Consider the following 18,100-nt stretch of genomic DNA (forward strand, 5'->3'; position numbering starts at 1 on the left):
AGGGAAAACGCACAAGGTTGAGCGCCAACAACAACAAAGTCGAAATACCAAACCCACCCTCACACTCACCATCCAATCCTCCTCCCATCCCCAACATTAAACAAAGGACCTCCTCGTAATTCCACAAACCCAAAAACTCAACATACGATCCGGGCAGTTTTATCAATTTCTCAAATCCTCATTCTCGATAACTCCTACACCCTGCCCTCTACCCAAACCGTATAAAAATACAGTATATCTACACAAATACACTGCAAAGGGTAAATAAAGGAATAAAAAAAAAATATATTTCTTTCAATTCAACAAGAACAGAAAAGAGGACAAGGGAAAAAAAAAAAAGAGCGAAACACAGCTTAAAAACCTTTCATGGTGTTTTTCGATCTATTCTAAATAAATTACCCATCGTTCAATCATTTTATAATAAACCCAAGCTTCATAACCACCTCATCAGATCCCTAAACATATCTCCCACGCACGTTTTTAAAAAAAAAAAAAAATTGTGTGTAAGTTTTTTTGTTGTTTGTTATTGAATTTTGATTAGGGGATTAAGGTTAATGAAATTTCGAATCTTTGTATGTATTTTGAGCTAATGTATTGAAAACTGACAATGGGTATGTGTTTTTGAAATTAGGGTTTGGGATTGAAGGAAGTGATGAGCATTGATAGTCCAAGAGAAATTTGATGGGAGATGGAGGAGTGGCTTGCATGCCTACGCAGCATGTTATGGAAAGATTACCAATTTGCAGCAGAGGCAATAATGGTTATACAACAACAAGTTCAAATAAGTTTAAGAATGAGAAAAAAATGGTAGTAGTAGTAGATAAAGAAATAAAAGTAGAAGTAGTAGAAGAAGAAGAAGAAGAAGGAGAGGAAGAAGAAGGAGAAGAAGAAGAAGAAGTGGAAGAAGGAGAGTTTGGTTGCGTTAAAGAGAATGGAGAGTTTGTACCTGAAAAATATAAAAAAAGAGAAGTGGAAAAGGGGGAGTTTATACCAGGGAAATGGCGAAGAGGGGAAGTGGTTAGGAGTGAGTTTAGTGGAGAGAAGAGACAGAAATGGGAAGGGGAGTTTGGGATAGGGAGGAGATTAGGGAGTGAAGTTGAGAAGGGTGAGTTTGTGCCACATAATAAATGGAGAAGGGAAGTTGACAAGTCAGATTATGGTTCTCCTGCTGGATTACGAAGAGGAGGACAGAGAGGAGAGCTGGAAAAAGGTGAGTTTGTACCACATAATAAATGGAGAAAAGAGGATGAGTTTGTTAATGAGAAAGGACGAGATTCTCGAACTTCTTCTGAGCTCAGTAGAAACAGTGAGTGGAATAAAAGGTATGCCAGGTGGGAGCCAGCTCAGAATAGGGATAATAAGGTTGGTTTGAGAGCTGCTGCTGATGATGGAAAGAATTACGACAAAGAATACTCCTCGTTAAGTTGGCAGAAACAACGACATGGTACTGATTCTGGGAATTCTGGGAACAATGGGAGAAGGTACACTGTTGATTACGCTGAACATTTGAATCCGAAGAGTAGGAGAATTTATGAGGATGATGATCGTGCCGGATACTTGGGGGATAAGCATCATTCACATGCTTCAGAGGAGAGAGCATACAGAACTGCTTCTTCGTCGGCGCGGGTATCTTCCTCAAGCAGGTATTCATCATCTAAGCATTATGATAATTCTGTTCCTAGACGTGCACATGACAGACTTGGTCCAGGCCCAGGTTATTTTGAGCGGTCCCCACAAGACCGGGCCAGGCATCATGATCACCGCGACCGAAGTCCTTTCTCTGAGAGGTCTCCGAACGATCAGGCTCGTTATTATGATTACAGGAATCGAAGTCCTACTCTCAAAAGGTCTCCAAATCGATCTCGGCCTTATGATCGCAGGGATCGTTCTCCAGGATATTTGGATAGGTCCCCACTTGGTCGTGGTCGATCCCCGCATGTTCGAGCTCGGCATCATGACAGAAGAGATCAAACACCAGGTTACTTGGATAGTTCCCCTCATGATTTCAGTCGCTCTCCACACCGCGATTGCAGGGACCGTACTCCAGGTTACTTGGATAGGTCGCCTATTCACAGTTACAGGGATCTGACTCCTAGTCATTCAGACAAATCCCCACTTGATCGTCCATCCGGTGATTGCCATGAAGACGGTGAAATCAGGAAAGGAAGAGAAGAGGAGCGTAGTTCGAATGGACAGCAAGGTCACCGAAGAGATTCTAATGAGCATTCTCCAATCAGACAACCCCAGTTGGATGGCAGTCTGGACAATGACTCTGGTTCTGTGGAGACCAATCCCAATGATCAGTCTCACGGGGAAGAAAAGCCACAGGAACCAACTGTTGTCTGTGCAGATCCTCCTCCTCAGGTTAGTGGAACAGCAGAGGAGATGTCCATGGAAGAGGATATGGATATATCTAACACACCACCTCATGTTCCGTTTCTCAATGACTCAGCAATTGGAACTTGGTTTTATTTAGATCATTTTGGAATGGAGCAGGGTCCTTCTAAATTATGCAATCTCAAGAGGCTGGTGGAAGACGGTGTTCTACAGTCTGATCATTTAGTTAAGCATTCAGGAAGTGACTGGTGGGTAACTGTTGAAAATGCAGCCTCTCCAGCGCTGCCAACAAACTTTACCTCCATTGTTGCAGATACAACAGTAACTCAGCTGGTGAACCCTCCTGAGGCTCCTGGGAATCTTTTGGAAGATGTTGGGGATGCTGGTGAAGGTGCTATTCAGGTTGACCAGGAACCTTCAGGTGCATTACAGCTGTCACCTTTAGATGTCAGGTTTAATGCATTGGGGTCTTCAGAAGATCTCCAAATTGATGTCAGAGTTAATGCTTTGTTAAAGGGTTATGCCATCATTCCTGGGAGGGAACTTGAGATACTTGGAGGTATGTTTTATCTTTGCCTATTCCCCCCCCCCCCCTTTTTTTTAATGTTATGTTGATTTCTTTGTACTATGTTCTTTTTGTTACCGTTTTTGTCAATTTCTTTTATTGACTGGATCTTAGCCGTCTTGTTGCTTTATGGATATCTATAATCATGCAGAAGCTTTACATGCTGCGTTTGAGCACACTGACTGGGAGAAATGGGGTAATATCAACTTCACATCAAAAGAAGCTGTGGAGCCCAGCTCAGTTGCATTTTGTAACAAGGAATATACCTTTCCTAGTGGTGACTCAGGTGTCTGGTTTTCTGGTCAATGGTCCTGTATGGGGGGTGACTGGAAGCGGAACGACGAGCCTAACCAAGACAAAATTTCTAGAAAAAAAACTGTTCTTAATGATGGTTATCGTCTCTGCCAGATGCCTAAGTCTGGATTTGAGGATCCTCGGTGGTGTAGGAAGGATGAGTTGTACTATCCTTCTCGCAGTAGAAAGCTTAGTTTACCGTCTTGGGTTTTTTCCTTGACAGAAGAGAGAAATGATTGCAATGGTACTAGCAAAACAAGTCAAATGAAGGCCCCATTGGCTCCAAGGGGAGTGAAAGGAACCATGCTACCTGTTGTGAGGATAAATGCTTGTGTTGTTAATAACCAGGGCTCACTTGTCCCTGAGTCCCGTGTGATTGTTAGAGGAAGTGAGCGATATTCTTCAAGATCTAATCGTTCATTCTCGTCGGGTAATGATGGCAGGAGTTTGTCCGCAGAAGGCGCTTCACAGTCAAAAAGGGTCAGTGAGAAAGGCAGACCTGGCTTGCAGAAGTGTGTTGAACCTATTATCACTCCAAAAGATCGTGTTTGCACAGTAGATGACTTGCAGTTACACTTGGGTGATTGGTACTACTATGACGGTGCTGGCCACGAACACGGGCCTTTGTCTTTCATTGATCTGCAGGCTTTAGTTGAAATTGGCACCATCCAGAAGCATACAAGTGTCTTTAGGAAGTTCGATAGCGTATGGGTTCCAGTTAGTTCTGATGCACTGGGTTCTAAAGCTTCTGTCTCTATGCAAGACGTAGAGGTGACAGGGAATCCTAATTCTTCTGCAGCTCCGTCCTCACAATCTGAGGTTTCCAAGAACACTGTGGCCAATGCAGGTCCATTTCACCAATTACATCCACAATTTATCGGCTATACACGGGGTAAGCTGCATGAATTGGTCATGAAATCTTACAAGAGCAGAGAATTTGCTGCAGCAATTAATGAGGTGTTGGATCCATGGATCAGTGCCAAACAGCCGAAGAAGGATGAGTACGTCCGCCCTGGTAAAAGAGCTCGGCTACTGGTGGATGATAGTGAAGATGATTATGATTTAGAAGCTGCTGATTTACATAGAGGTCAGAAGGATGACTGCTCATTTGATGATTTATATGGTGATGCTACTTTTGGTCTAGAAAGGAGTACAAGATCTGAAGTCGAGATGGAGAGTTGGGGTTTACTGAATGGTTATATTTTGGCGAGAGTTTTCCACTTTCTGAGAGCTGACATGAAGTCCCTTGCCTTTTCTGCTGCTACTTGTAAACACTGGAATTCAGCGGCCAAGTTCTATAGAGACATCTCTAAGCAGGTCGACTTGTCAGATGCAGGGCCTGAGTGTTCCGATTCTGTGTTCCGGATGATAATGGTATGTTTGTGTCTTTTTCTTTTCCCCCCGTAGTAATGGATCTTGGTATATTCACTGCGTGAACTAACAGCAACTTATTTCATCTTTTGGACTTGCAGAGTTGTTATAACAATATGAAGATAGCATCTATTGTCATGATTGGCTGCACCAACATTAGCGCTAATACACTTGAAGAAATTCTCCTTTCCTTTCCTTCTATATCATATATAGATATCAGAGGTTGCACCCAGTTTAAAGATTTGACACAAAAATTTCAGAACATAAAGTGGATAGTTAGCCCTAGTTTGCGTGGCACCAAGATTTATGAGGATTCATATTCTAAGATAAAGAGCCTTAAACAAATAAGTGAGAAAGGTCTTTCATTTTCAAAGGGTTTCAAGGGCTCAAGTAGTCATTTGAATGAATTCGGTGAGGGTGACTGTCTTCCACACGATTCTTCTTTGGATGGTAGAGATTCAACCAGTAGGTCATTCCGACAAAGTTTCTACAAACGTAAGAAACTACTTGATTCCAGAAAATCATCTTCACTTCTTTCTAGGGATGCTCGTATGCGGCACTGGCTCTACAGAAAATCTGAAAATGGTTATAAAAGAATGGAAGAATTTCTTGCTTTCAGTCTGAAGGATATCATGAAAGAGAATACCTTTGATTTCTTCGTACCAAAGGTACTTGGCCTGTTAATTGTGTTTGAATTTGAGTTTGAACTTCGTTTCTGACATATCTCATACTAATATTTTACCTGTTTGACTCTTCAGGTTGCAGAGATTGAAGATAAGATGAGAAATGGTTATTACAAGGGTCGTGGACTGAGCTTAGTTAAAGAGGATATAGGTCGAATGTGCCGGGATGCAATAAAGTAAGCTCATCACGCCTTTTAGTAATTTTATGTGGGGATAGCGACACAAATATACGAGAAAAGGAATTTTAGGTTCTACTAATAGAACATTGAGTTTAGTCGTGCTATTAAAGTATTTTCAAGCTATAGCTGCTATGCTATTAAACCTATGTCATCTGCAACTTGCTGTCTTGTTTTTGTCTGCTATGCTATATTTTGTCATTTCCATCCTCTAATTTTCTATATTTAATATAACAGAGCTAAAAATCGAGCGGTGCTAGAGACATGAATCATATCGTCATGCTATTTATCCGTCTTGTCACAAGTTTGGAAGAGAATGCCGGCAAATCTTCCCGCGAAAGAGATGAATTATTGAAGTTATTAAAGGACAAATCGAAAAAGAAGCACCTTAGAATAATGAATGAAAGGAAGTCAATGAGGAGTAATGGCAATTCAAATTTCAGTGGTGGTGCAGATTATGGAGAGTATGCGTCTGATAGGGAAATTAGAAGACGCTTATCTAAATTAAACAAGAAACCTCTAGATTCAGGAAGTGATACTTCTGACGAGCTTCACCGGTCCTCTGAGGACAGCGAAGACGATAGTGAGAGTACAGTGTCTGATACAGAAAGCGATTTGGGTTTTCGTTCGGAAGCTGGATTACGTGATTTTAAAGGGGATGGATATTTTATGGATGACGAGGCTTTAGATTCTACTAATGAAGATCGCGAGTGGGGTGCTCGCATGACAAAAGCCAGCCTTGTTCCTCCTGTTACGAGGAAATATGAAGTCATTGATCACTATGTTATCATCGCAGATGAAGAGGAAGTGCAGCGGAAGATGCGGGTCTCTTTACCTGAGGATTATGCTGAAAAGCTCAACGCACAAAAGAATGGAGCTGAGGAGTCTGATATGGAAATTCCCGAAGTGAAGGACTACAAACCTAGGAAACAACTTGGTGGGGAAGTCCTAGAGCAGGAAGTTTATGGCATTGATCCTTATACTCATAATCTTCTCCTTGATTCCATGCCTGAAGAATTGGATTGGCCGCTTTTAGAGAAGCATGTCTTTATCGAAGATACACTTCTGCGCGCTCTGAATATGCAAGTAAGACACTTCACTGGTACTGGAAATGCCCCAATGAAGTATCCTCTGCAGCCTGTTGTTGAAGAACTTCAAATGAATGCTGCGAAAGAAGGCGATAAACGCGTTATTAAAATGTGCATGGGCATTCTGAAAGCACACGGAGTCGTCCGGAGGACAATTATGTTGCTTATAGAAAGGTGTGTGCCTATCTGCCCAAGCTATGGAATGTTTCGTGAATCTGTTTTTTTTTTTTTTGTCAGTCATTTTAAAAGATACTTAATCTTCTTTTGTTCAGGGTCTTGGAGTTGTTTGCAACAAAGAGGAAGGAATTGGGGAAGACGATTTTGTTGTTGAGTTCTTGGGAGAGGTATGGTGTAATTGTTGTTTGTGGAACTTAAGTCTCAACGTGTGCTCATCTTAATGAATGACTTGATCTGTATACACGTTCATTAACTGCTTTTCCTATATTGTTAGGTTTATCCGACTTGGAAATGGTTTGAGAAGCAGGATGGGATTCGTTCTTTGCAAAAGAACAAAACAGATCCAGCTCCTGAATTCTATAACATATACTTGGAAAGGCCAAAGGTGATTGTTATTAATATGCTAGTTTGGGGTTTAGTTGGTTTCTCCAAGTTATTGAAATCATCTGTGTATCTTTTTAAATTGGCAGGGTGACCGTGATGGGTATGACTTAGTTGTTGTGGACGCCATGCACAAGGCAAACTATGCAAGTAGAATCTGTCACTCATGCCGGCCTAATTGCGAAGCCAAGTAACTTCTACTATCACTAATTTGTTTCGATCTTTTACTTTTTTATTTTTTTGTTGAAACTTTCTATTTTCATTCCCAGTAGGCAGTATATCAAGTATAGAGTTTCGAATTCTCAAGCATGTGGGCATATGTTTGGCCTTTCCATTTTTCCTTTCTGACGTTGATTGAGAATTGTTAATATTGAATACCACTATTAATCCCTGCTGAAACACTTCACTTACTTTCCTACATACTAAAAAACATCCGAGTATTAGACAATTGCGCAGGAACTTCGCTCTTGCTGTTCCATGGTTTTGACTGAGCGATCCTTGTTTTCAAATGTCCCATTTTCATACTTTGATGAAGAGTAGTCTTTTCCAATTTAAGAATCCTTCGTTGTAGTGTTCAGTTCAAATTGGCTTACAATCATAAAAAAAGATGGTTATCTGATCATTAAATAGTTCATAGCTACTAAGATTGGTAGACTAACTGCTGCATATGAGGAATGAGATGACACTCCACGGGTTCATTAGACTCCCTGCACATGATGTACAGGGAGAGGGAGAATTCTACTTGTAAGGTAGCATATGATGAGTGTTTAGCACGCAAGATTGCATATACTAAATAATTCCTTTAGCAGTAAAAGGTGGCTTATTCTCAAGTATTTAACCAAGCAGGGTTCATATAGAAAACACCAATTCACAGTTGAAGTTTCCAAGGATATTTCTTCATGAGATATTTCTTGGTAGGCATATTTGAGTTCTATCATCCATTTAAGTACTGTAGATTACATTTATTTAAGAGTGTGCACTTTGAACAATGACGGTAGTTAAATCAGGGCTTAATTAAATGTAATTCTTCTCAAATAAGGGGTAGGTTATACAGTTAAAAAGGGGTGGGTTAAAATTTTAACAGAAAATACACCCGTAAATGGCACCATATTGAAGGCCATTCTTATCATATAGGCATTGCCTAGTTCCACTCTGATAGAAATAAGTGAGATGACTTCGCTTCTTCCTTGCTTTTGTGTGATCAAATTTCCTACTTACCTTGTCCATTCATGAAACAGGGTTACCGCAGTAGATGGTCAGTACCAGATTGGGGTTTATACTGTGAGGCCTATTGGGTATGGTGAGGAAATCACTTTTGATTACAACTCGGTAACAGAGGTGTGTATCTCATCATGACTCATCATGTCTGAAGAAGATGGTTTCCTCATTTGATGATATCACTATTTTTTTTATTGCAGAGTAAGGAAGAGTATGAAGCTTCTGTTTGTTTATGTGGAAGTCAAATCTGTCGCGGTAGCTATTTGAATTTGACTGGAGAAGGGGCTTATCAAAAGGTACAATATGAGTGGTTTTCATCAGAATTTCCCATATGGTGTTGTGGATACCGAGTTTGTATCATTTGCCTAACTGAAAGGATAATACTATGTTTTAGCTTATTCATTTTTATTTATTTATTTATTTTTAATCACCATTCTACGCTGAAGGAGCGCTCAAAAAGTATTCTGTTTTCATCAAGTGAATTCTGAGTGTAATAGCCACTTTTTTTTTCCCACCAGGTCCTTATGGAGTGTCATGGAATGCTGGACCGGCATCGGCTGATGCTAGAATCTTGTGAGTTGAACTATGTATCTGAAGAAGATTATTTTGATTTGGGAAGAGCTGGTCTAGGCACATGTTTGCTTGATGGGTTACCTGTTTGGCTTGTTGCATATTCAGCTCTCGGTTGGTGCGCATACTATTGGCTTGTCACTGCAATACATTGTTTTGATATCTTTGATTTTGGTCTCTCTAACACATTAATGGTAATACTGAACTAAGGTGAGGTTCATAAATTCGAAAGGACAAAACTTCCTGAGGAGATTTTAAGGCATAATTTGGAAGAGAAGAAGAAATTTTTCTCAGATATTTGCATTGAGGTTGAGAAGAATGATGCTGAGGTTCAGGTGAATATTTGTTTTTAGCAAATTCTGCCTGTATCTGCCTGAGCTTGTTAATATGTAAGTAACTTCTGGTTTATATGTGGTCTTTATTCATTTAACCTTTAATCCGATGCTAGGCTGAGGGTGTCTACAACCAAAGACTTCAGAATTTGGCTCTTACTTTGGATAAGGTAATATATCATTATTCTATATTTCATTCTAGATGTATTGGTGTCAGTAGAATACCTATCACGTGGGAGAACTTCATTGTTAGCTATTTCATAAAGGGTATATATTTTTTACACATTAACCCTATATTCACTTAGCTTAACAGAAATTATAATGAGTATATATCTTCTTTAAAACATCAAGTTCAGCCAGCCATCATCTCCTCAACCTTTGGTAGAAAAGGCTTCTTAGCCATAAACCGGTATCTTTTTTACCTTTTAAATTTTTGGATAGGTTCTGCAAGTTCTCTTTCCAATCGTAATCACTGGATAAGGAGGCACAGCTATTAATTGTGAATACTTTTCAAGCACCAATATTCTTGTTAAATGGTGTTCCATAAACCATTAATCGACTATATTGATAGATAATGATTCAACAGAGCGGTAGTTTCATTCTTATTGGATCCATGATGTGATTTGTATTTGTATATTTCAGGTGAGATACGTAATGAGATGTATATACCATGACCCAAAGAAAGCTCCACCCCCACTGAAGAAGCTGAATCCTGAAGAGGTAGTTTCCGTCCTCTGGAAAGGAGAGGGTTCACTTGTTGAGGAACTTCTTGAGTGCATGGTTCCTCATACAGAGGAATCCTTGTTAAATGACCTTAGGTCCAAAATACATGGTCACGACCCATCAGGCTCTGATGATCTTATGGGAGAACTTCAAAATTCTTTATTGTGGTAAGTAGCATAAGCTCCTTTTCTTGCTGCACTCATTGTATAACACTCTTGTTTGTAATTGTGATTATGACATGTGCTTACTGTACAAGGTTGAGGGATGAGGTTCGAAATCTTCCATGTACATACAAGTGCCGGCATGATGCAGCTGCTGACTTGATTCACATATACGCGTACACAAAATGCTTTTTTGGAGTTCAGGTATTGAGTCCAAATTTCCCGCTATATGTTTTATATTTAAAATAACTAGGCTTGGCAACATGGAAACAGTTTGTGCTCGGTTGTACTAATGAGATGTTCTATGCAGGAGTACAAGAGTATAACTTCCCCGCCTGTTTACATTAGCCCTCTTGACTTGGGACCTAAATATGCTGATAAGTTGGGCTCAGGTTTGAAGGAGTATTGCAAGAAGTATGGTGAGAACTATTGCTTAGGGCAGCTAATCAACTGGCACGGCCAGAACAATGCCGATCCAGACTGTTGTCTATTAAGAGCAGCAAGGGGTTGCTTGTCGCTGCCTGAAATTGCTTCCTTTTATGCAAAAGCCAACAAGCCATCACGCCTAACGAAGTTTATGGCTCCAGAACCCTAAAATTTATGGTTTCAAGAATGGTTAGTTTCTGCTTGTTGAATTACTATTTTATTTGGCACTGGGTGGTGATCTCAATATGCACCAGACTAAATTATCAGGAAAGTAAAACTAAAAAAACGGAAAAGCAAAAAAAAATAAACACAATTTCCCCTGGATTTATGGACCTTTAATGCTTTTCTGTTACTTGATCTTTTAAATGGTGTTACGTCTATATATAACGTAAGCTTGGCCTAACAAAATCTTTGATGCCCTGATGAGGTGTTGGGTTGGTGTGCTAATATATGAGCATGCAGAGCTATGTTTAGAGCGTCAGAAGTATGGTTGTCTTTTGTGTGTGTATCTGTATCAGTGTGCTCACAATACCCTTTTCTGGCAGGAGAAGCAGCCCCAGAGACCGTGGCCGAAAGACAGAATATGGTCTTTTAAGAGTGCCCCTCAAGTTTTTGGTAGTCCGATGCTAGATGCCGTTGTGAATAAATCTTCCCTAGACAAGGAGATGGTGCTTTGGTTGAAGAATAGACCTCCAATATTTCAGGCCATGTGGGACAGATGACCCGTCTGGTTTGTGAGAGGCTGCAGGGATGTTACTAATTGACCCAGCCATTCTGTTTTGAAATGATTATTCTATTTATGTTACAGCTACCCATTGTATTGTGGGAGTTGGTAATCATTTCAAAACATCGTCCCTTGTGCTCCTCTTCATTCAAATGTACAGTGCTAGTTCTCTCTGTAATTTGTATCCATTATTTAGAAGCAATGGTTCTTTGATCAAGTAAAGAAAAGGTAGCTTAATGATAGTCAACCCGTTTTGTCTTAGTTTTCTGTTTTTTTGTTCTAATTAGAATATTCGTTTATATAATAAAATTCGGAGGCAGTTTTCAATTGCCAATTTTGAGCCAGACTTGTAATGCTAATTGTTTTTTCTGCGAAGTTGGTCTGTTATAGAACAGTATCGTAATATGCTTGTATTTGTATGTATTAAAACTTTGTAGTGGAAATTACTTTCTGTTTAGTGCTGATTGTTTTATTGAAGTAGATGGCTTGAAAGCAAAGGATAGCTTCTAATGCCGATGTTTTGATGATCCTTCATCCTTGCACTCCTCGATTCCACCATCTCATTTGATTTCCAATTCTACTGACTACCTCAGATTCCAGCTGCAAGACTTGGTCTTTTCATTGGCAAGACTGCAAGACACTAATTTATTTGGTGAAATTGATCAGTTGTTACAGACTGCATAGAAAGTTACAGGCTAGAGCTATCATCACCCCTTTCAGAAGTTTTACAGATATAACATGATTAGTTATAGTTCATCCATACCATAGAACCGTAGAAAGCCTTTGCAAATTACTCGTTTATATTATTTAGGATAACTCATTTGGTGTATCGTTACTCTGAAATGTATCTTGCAATATCCTTGACTGAGACGTGTAAAATCAGAAATGACGGACTAAGAGAATAAACACTAAGGTTACCTAGAATGAAATATCTTAAGAACCAACAACAATCTTTTTACAACCAAAGGTCTCTAACATGATTCACAATTCACACTCGTGTTCAGTGAAACACAAACAGCTACGACACGACCAGCAAGCCTGTGTCTATCTTCTGAAACTGATACTTAGTGTGTGTTTGTTAAATTTTAACTCATGGAAAGGAAAGGAAATAAAATGGGTGGTCCACTATGGAATGGAATGGAATGGAAAGAAAATAATTTTAAATGGTATGTGTTTGGTAAACTGGGGAAAGGAAAGTAAAAACTAGGGAAAGGAATAATCATGTTTGTTTGCAAAAGCTATGGAAAGGAATAATTGTATTGTTGAGTGGAGTGTATTAGTAGTAAGTTCCTATTTATCTATTTCCTTTCCTTTCCTTTCCACAAAAATTTCAGGGGTTAGCTAAAGACACAAAACCTTTTCCATTTGTTTCCATATGGAAAAGCCCATTTCCTTTCCATGGGTAAACAAACGCTTTAAAAACTATGGAAAAGGTGGACCACTCTTATTTTCCTTTCCTTTCCATAGTATTTTCTTTCCTTTCCATCATAACAAACACACCCTTAAATTCTCAGCCATGCTAAACTGAATCCCTTAATAGCCGCTTTGGTCCCTCGCCGATATTACAAACCCCAAAACTCAAGTGCAAAGAGACAAACTGCCGTCGTTCTTTCCCTATCATGTGTCGATCCAGAAAACCAGGATGCTATCCAGGGAAAAAGTCAGAACCATAGTAAGCTGTTTTGCCAACATGAACCACTTTTTCGCTTCATTGCTTTTATCTTAAATTTATTCTACCCATGCCTCTCGCCTTACTTTCACTCGTTCTCCGTTGAAGTGGATGTACTTCCATTTATTTAGATATTTCTTGAGCACCAATTTCTGTTTGCCTTCATCACCCAACTTCGGGAATGCATGAGCAACCCTTCTAGTAGTATCTTCGCCAGGTTTCACTCCCAATTCCTCCATGTCTGCAAACACCTAAGCTTCCTCGAAAAGAAAAGACCAAGGATGAGAACAACATTTAACACACTGCTTTAGATTTAACCTCAAGGGCACTGAACAGTGAACACTGAACGTTGTTGTACACTTTATGACCTTATCAAGAATTACCGAATTGTAAGTGAAATTTGCATATAAGCAAACAATTGGAAACACTGCATCAGTTACAAATACAAACAGCTGAAATTCACCTACTGATTAGAAGTGACACAGGGATTACCTCTATTATTTTTGCAGGCATGCTATGATGATCATACAAAGTGATCATCCTAGAAAACAAACGCTTTGAGACAGACCGTGTATGCATGTGCACAATCATGTTCCACAATGACTCAGCCTCATCGATCCTCTGATCCACATCGAAAGCCAATAACAGTGTGTCATATGTTCCCATTGTCAATCCTTGGCCTTTGCTTAACAACCACTTACCAACCTAGGAAAGTACACAGAAGAGAAACATTCAAGCACATTAAGGTTTATAAATGAATTTTCCATGGACTACGAGATTACCATGTCACATAATAATTTGAAACACTTTCCTCTCGCACTAGTTTGTTGTTTGGTATTCATATCATTTGCTAAACATTATGAAGATGGAAATGTAGTAATCACGCCTGGTAAGGACTAGCCTTAGCAGACTGACAATTATATGTGGAATTTTTATAATTCCCCAGGAATGCTCATTCAGATATTAAGAAAAATCTAAATTATTACAACTCTATCTCATGTGTTTTTCTTTTCCTCGTTTTCTTTAAGGAATCAACTTCCTATATACCACATCTCTTACTGCTTATTATGAAAACCGCAAATCAAAGTGGGAGACACAAGGGTTATGAAATTTACATCAAAATTTAAAAAGAGAGAGAATATGTCTGCGCATAGAATATGAAGCACACACAAGACATCATACTTGAATCACGCGCAGCCATTGGTTTCGTTTCTGTAAAATTCTGAGAGCTTTAGCCGCTGCAACAAGTGGAAATTCAGCTTCCCATGCAGTCCATTTATCAAGTGCCGCATACACAGCCTCTTTCTCATTTGGTAGTTCTGAAACCTGTAAATCCAAGGTCAAGAAACAGTTATTAACACTAACATTCAACACACATTAAGTATGAGACTATTACCAATAAATAAATAGGTTAAAACTTGAAATTGGAAAACAGACGTACAATGCGAACAAGATTAAGGGCCTTTTGCCCAGACCCCACAGAATCTTTTTTCATCCATAAGTGATGCTCCTTTTTCCCTGTCTTCTTGACAGTTTCTTTCCTGCATTAAGAACTACTAATAACATTATTGACCCAATCAAAATATTACTTTTTCCTTGCCTTGAAATCAAATCCTTATAAATAAACTATTACTATACACCAACGCATACCACTTGAATAATCTAACCAACCAAACTCACTCTGGTGAAAAATGAACTAAACATTGTATTGAAACTAGTACCACATAACAGTTCATACTTGTTGTATATAATTTATTACCCAACTCATTTACAAAGTCCAATCGCATAAAAAACATATTGATGAGCAAAAATATAATCACTTACTTCACAATGGCATTAGTATATGATGATGGTACTTCTCGTCGAATCGGGTTATTCAAACATTTCACATAATGTACCCTTGCAACCTATACATAACAGAAAACTTTAAAAAAAAAAAACCAACAAGATTATATATGGGCAAGTAAGTGAACAATTCTTTTACCTTTGCTAGTGGAGTGAGTCCATTTTGAGTCTGCAGAAAAATATAGTTGCTAGAATTGAAGCATAACCCAAACTGGTTCATCTTTTTAGCTGGGGACAAATAGGGCGGTGTCTGCAAATAATAAGTGGAAAAATTTGTGTTTTCAATTTCATTAATGGCGAAATGTCGTGGGTAATGCTGGAAATTTAAAAAATCGGCATGATATTTTATAGCTTGGAATATCTCTCTCTCTGTCTCTTTCTTCTGGGTTTAGTATGGTGGGCTCAATTAAGTGGGTCTTACCCACATTAAAAGCCCAAGACAAAAATGGTTGGGCCGCCTATCAGTAAGAGAGAAAATTCCCACTAATGAAAGTTTTTGAATGCATTCGTCTCTTTCAGAGAGGTAGGTCCATTGAACTTTAGGTTTATATCACACAATAGGTGTTAAATTAATGAAAGACAATTATAATTATGTGATTATTTTAAGGATGGTGCTGGTAATGTTCAATGTGAAAATCGTTGATGGCCCTACCCTATTATGCACTAGTGAATGCCCGTGCCAGTCGGCACTCTAGACACATTGTTTTTAAACAACACCCTAAGAGACCATCTCTATGGTAGCATTGGATCGATGATATAACCATTTCCAACAGTTTTATACTTCATAATCATTTCATACGCATGCTTAAGTGAGCTTAATGATTGCAATTCTATGCATTTCATTTATCACAAACCAACTCATTACACATACCCTTATACATTCATTAATTTAACACATTAGAATGAGAATGAGGAAAATAAGGGGAGAGAGTCTTCAATTAAGAGCATCATCATTTTTTTTTAAAATAAAAAAATCCAGCATGATCTCCTTTATATTTTCAATATTTCAAAAACATAAATCCTGTTATAACCTGAAAATCACACAATACAATTCTCATAGATCAACCATACCAAAATATATAACTTCATATTTATACATAACAATAATTACTTCTAAAACTTAATAGCATTATCATACTCATTTAATTTAACATAAGACTAATAATAGTATTATTACAAATAAAAAACAAACATAATTACCCATAATTGTAAACAAATGTAGGCTGCGAAGGTGGAGAAAAATACGTTATCTCTGCGTTTTCATTCTATTTTGCTCATCAAGTTGATGGCGGATTCACAAATTCTTGTCATTCAAAGTCGATTAATAAAAGTCCAAATCTTTGCGCTTTGATTCTTCATATAGGGTTTTAATATTCCATTCTATCCCCGATTTGTGTTTTTAAGTGAAACGACTTTGTATTACAATGGCAATGAAGATGTGTCCGTAATCTTGCCGTGATAGTGAAGATGTGTCTGTAATCTCGCCTCTGATTACATGAGTTTAATCATTGGAAACATGCATTTTAATCATCTGAAGAATATTGTAAAAGGATCGATTGAATGTAGAAAATATGCTCACACATTTCCTTATTTCCCTCTTCATCATTTACACTATTAATTACAAAAGAACACTCACATTTCCTCATTTCCCTCTTCATCATTTATGTTATTAATTACAACAACACAAATTTTAAACTTTAAATTGAAACTAAAACAAACATTTAATAACGCTTAATCAATTTAGTTTTACAAAACCCAAACTAAAACGCATTACCTCATTCAAGGTGTGAGTGTATCAAAAAAGGGAGAAGAGACTCGAAATCAGAAATTGGGCTTCTTTTCTTTTTTTGCACTCTCGCTTTTTTCTTTTTTGCTCTCTCCTTTTCGACTGTTTTGTGTTGTTGTGAAATAGAGTGAAAGTGAAAGCTGATTTTGGCTTCCAGCTAGTGAGAATTTCGAAAACAAATAAAAATAATTGATCCACACTCAGCAGCCGTTAGATCTTACTCAAAATGATCTGGACCATCCTTTGTGTGTTATTTTGTCTTGTAGTGGAAAAAAAAACCCTAACTTATTAGATAGATGGCTTGTACTGAATTACTGATTAATGTGTAAATCATTGATAGTCCTACTCTATTTTCTTATGTCGTCCAAAGCATAGTGCAAAATATCAAGATATGGGTATTTATTGATACTCAATTTTTTGATATTTATCATAGATATATTCTTTTCTTTAGGGATATTTGATATTGTTTTTGTAAATATATCTAAAATATCAACAAATATCGTAGATATTATAGATATTTTTTGATATATCATGATACATTATTTATATTTATTTGAAATATAGTGGTAAATATTAAATAAAATTATTACATACACAAAATATCGTAAAATATCGTAAAATATTGCAAATATCATCGAAATATCACCAATATTTATAGTCGTATATATCTTTGAACATATCGTAATAATTATATATATCTTTATTTGAAATCTCGATAGATATCGCGATATTTTGTACTATGGTCAAAAATGCGAAAACGTACAAAATCATCATTAACTGCACTAAAAGAAAGATTATTCCATCCTAATTTCTAGGCGTACTTATTTCTCTCCGCGAGTCTCCTCTCATAATTATACAATTTGCCCCACACATTAGGTCGAATTTATGGTGAAACTGACAATAATGTGACACTAGGGATGGTTATATGAACTCCACCTTATAGTGCCTCCAAACTTACTCCACTCCTAAAAGTGAACTTACAAAATGAATTGAAAGCTAATTTTTTGTGGAGGTATACATCCTATAATGGAGAACACTCTCAACAGAAAATAAGCTCAATTGAAAATGTTTAACCATGTCAAAGGTTGTATCAAATTTACAAAAATCGGGACGTTAGATAATTTCATAACGTTCTAAGCAATTTTTTACGAGATTATACATCTTCAAATGAGTTGATTTTTTGTGAGGGTGATCTTTATTGTGTGGAGAACATTTCCACCAAAAATTAGTTCTAATTCATTGATTTTGTGGTGGAATAATATAACTATCATTTTCTTATATATTTATATTTTGAGGTATAGGATGAATGAATAGTGCAATTATTGATAGGTATCCTAGGAGATGGGTCCCAACATCGTACTAGAAATAAAAAGTAAAATGTGACATAATCACATGTTACAAGATTCCTCAAAAGACACATCTCTACATAGCCCATGGAGCTGTCCATCGATTCTAACCATTGCCTTATTTGATGACACGAGTTTATTTGAGCCGGTTTTGTTTTTTGTTTTTTTAGTCTTATGTTGGCCCACCAAAAAAAAAAAAAAAAAAAAAAAGATATGGGCTGAGAGAGA

The 18,100-nt window shown here is 37.8% G+C and overlaps 2 protein-coding genes across 3 annotated transcripts; one reads left to right on the forward strand and one right to left on the reverse strand.

The window, feature by feature from the left end:
- Positions 1–219: 219 nt before the first annotated feature.
- Positions 220–11,570, forward strand: LOC147477429 (histone-lysine N-methyltransferase ATXR3-like). Its single transcript, XM_086584414.1, is given in 20 exon segments — positions 220–503; positions 632–2,896; positions 3,054–4,570; positions 4,669–5,235; positions 5,326–5,426; positions 5,666–6,645; positions 6,648–6,688; positions 6,787–6,858; positions 6,966–7,076; positions 7,162–7,262; positions 8,311–8,410; positions 8,491–8,586; positions 8,809–8,974; positions 9,071–9,195; positions 9,309–9,362; positions 9,835–10,082; positions 10,172–10,280; positions 10,387–10,641; positions 10,644–10,691; positions 11,048–11,570. Coding segments are annotated over 19 exon segments (7,083 nt in total). The 5' UTR covers positions 220–503; positions 632–681; the 3' UTR covers positions 11,225–11,570.
- A 570-nt stretch (positions 11,571–12,140) lies between these two features.
- LOC147477430 (Pentatricopeptide repeat (PPR) superfamily protein) lies at positions 12,141–15,034 on the reverse strand. 2 transcript variants are annotated; one of them, XM_086584412.1, is made up of 7 exons: positions 14,880–15,034; positions 14,720–14,802; positions 14,337–14,436; positions 14,078–14,221; positions 13,388–13,600; positions 12,727–13,146; positions 12,141–12,289 (listed from the first exon to the last, which is right to left on the reverse strand). In XM_086584412.1, the coding sequence occupies exons 1-6, from the start codon at positions 14,958–14,960 to the stop codon at positions 12,955–12,957; spliced, it is 813 nt and encodes a 270-aa protein (XP_086440538.1). In that variant the 5' UTR covers positions 14,961–15,034; the 3' UTR covers positions 12,141–12,289; positions 12,727–12,954. The 2 variants fall into 2 exon arrangements, with proteins under 2 accessions (XP_086440538.1, XP_086440539.1); XM_086584413.1 differs by having other exon boundaries at positions 12,727–13,151.
- Between the last annotated feature and the right edge of the window lie 3,066 nt (positions 15,035–18,100).

Source organism: Coptis chinensis, chromosome 9 (genome assembly GCF_015680905.1).
Source record: "Coptis chinensis isolate HL-2020 chromosome 9, ASM1568090v1, whole genome shotgun sequence".
Classification (NCBI taxonomy): Eukaryota; Viridiplantae; Streptophyta; class Magnoliopsida; order Ranunculales; family Ranunculaceae; genus Coptis; species Coptis chinensis.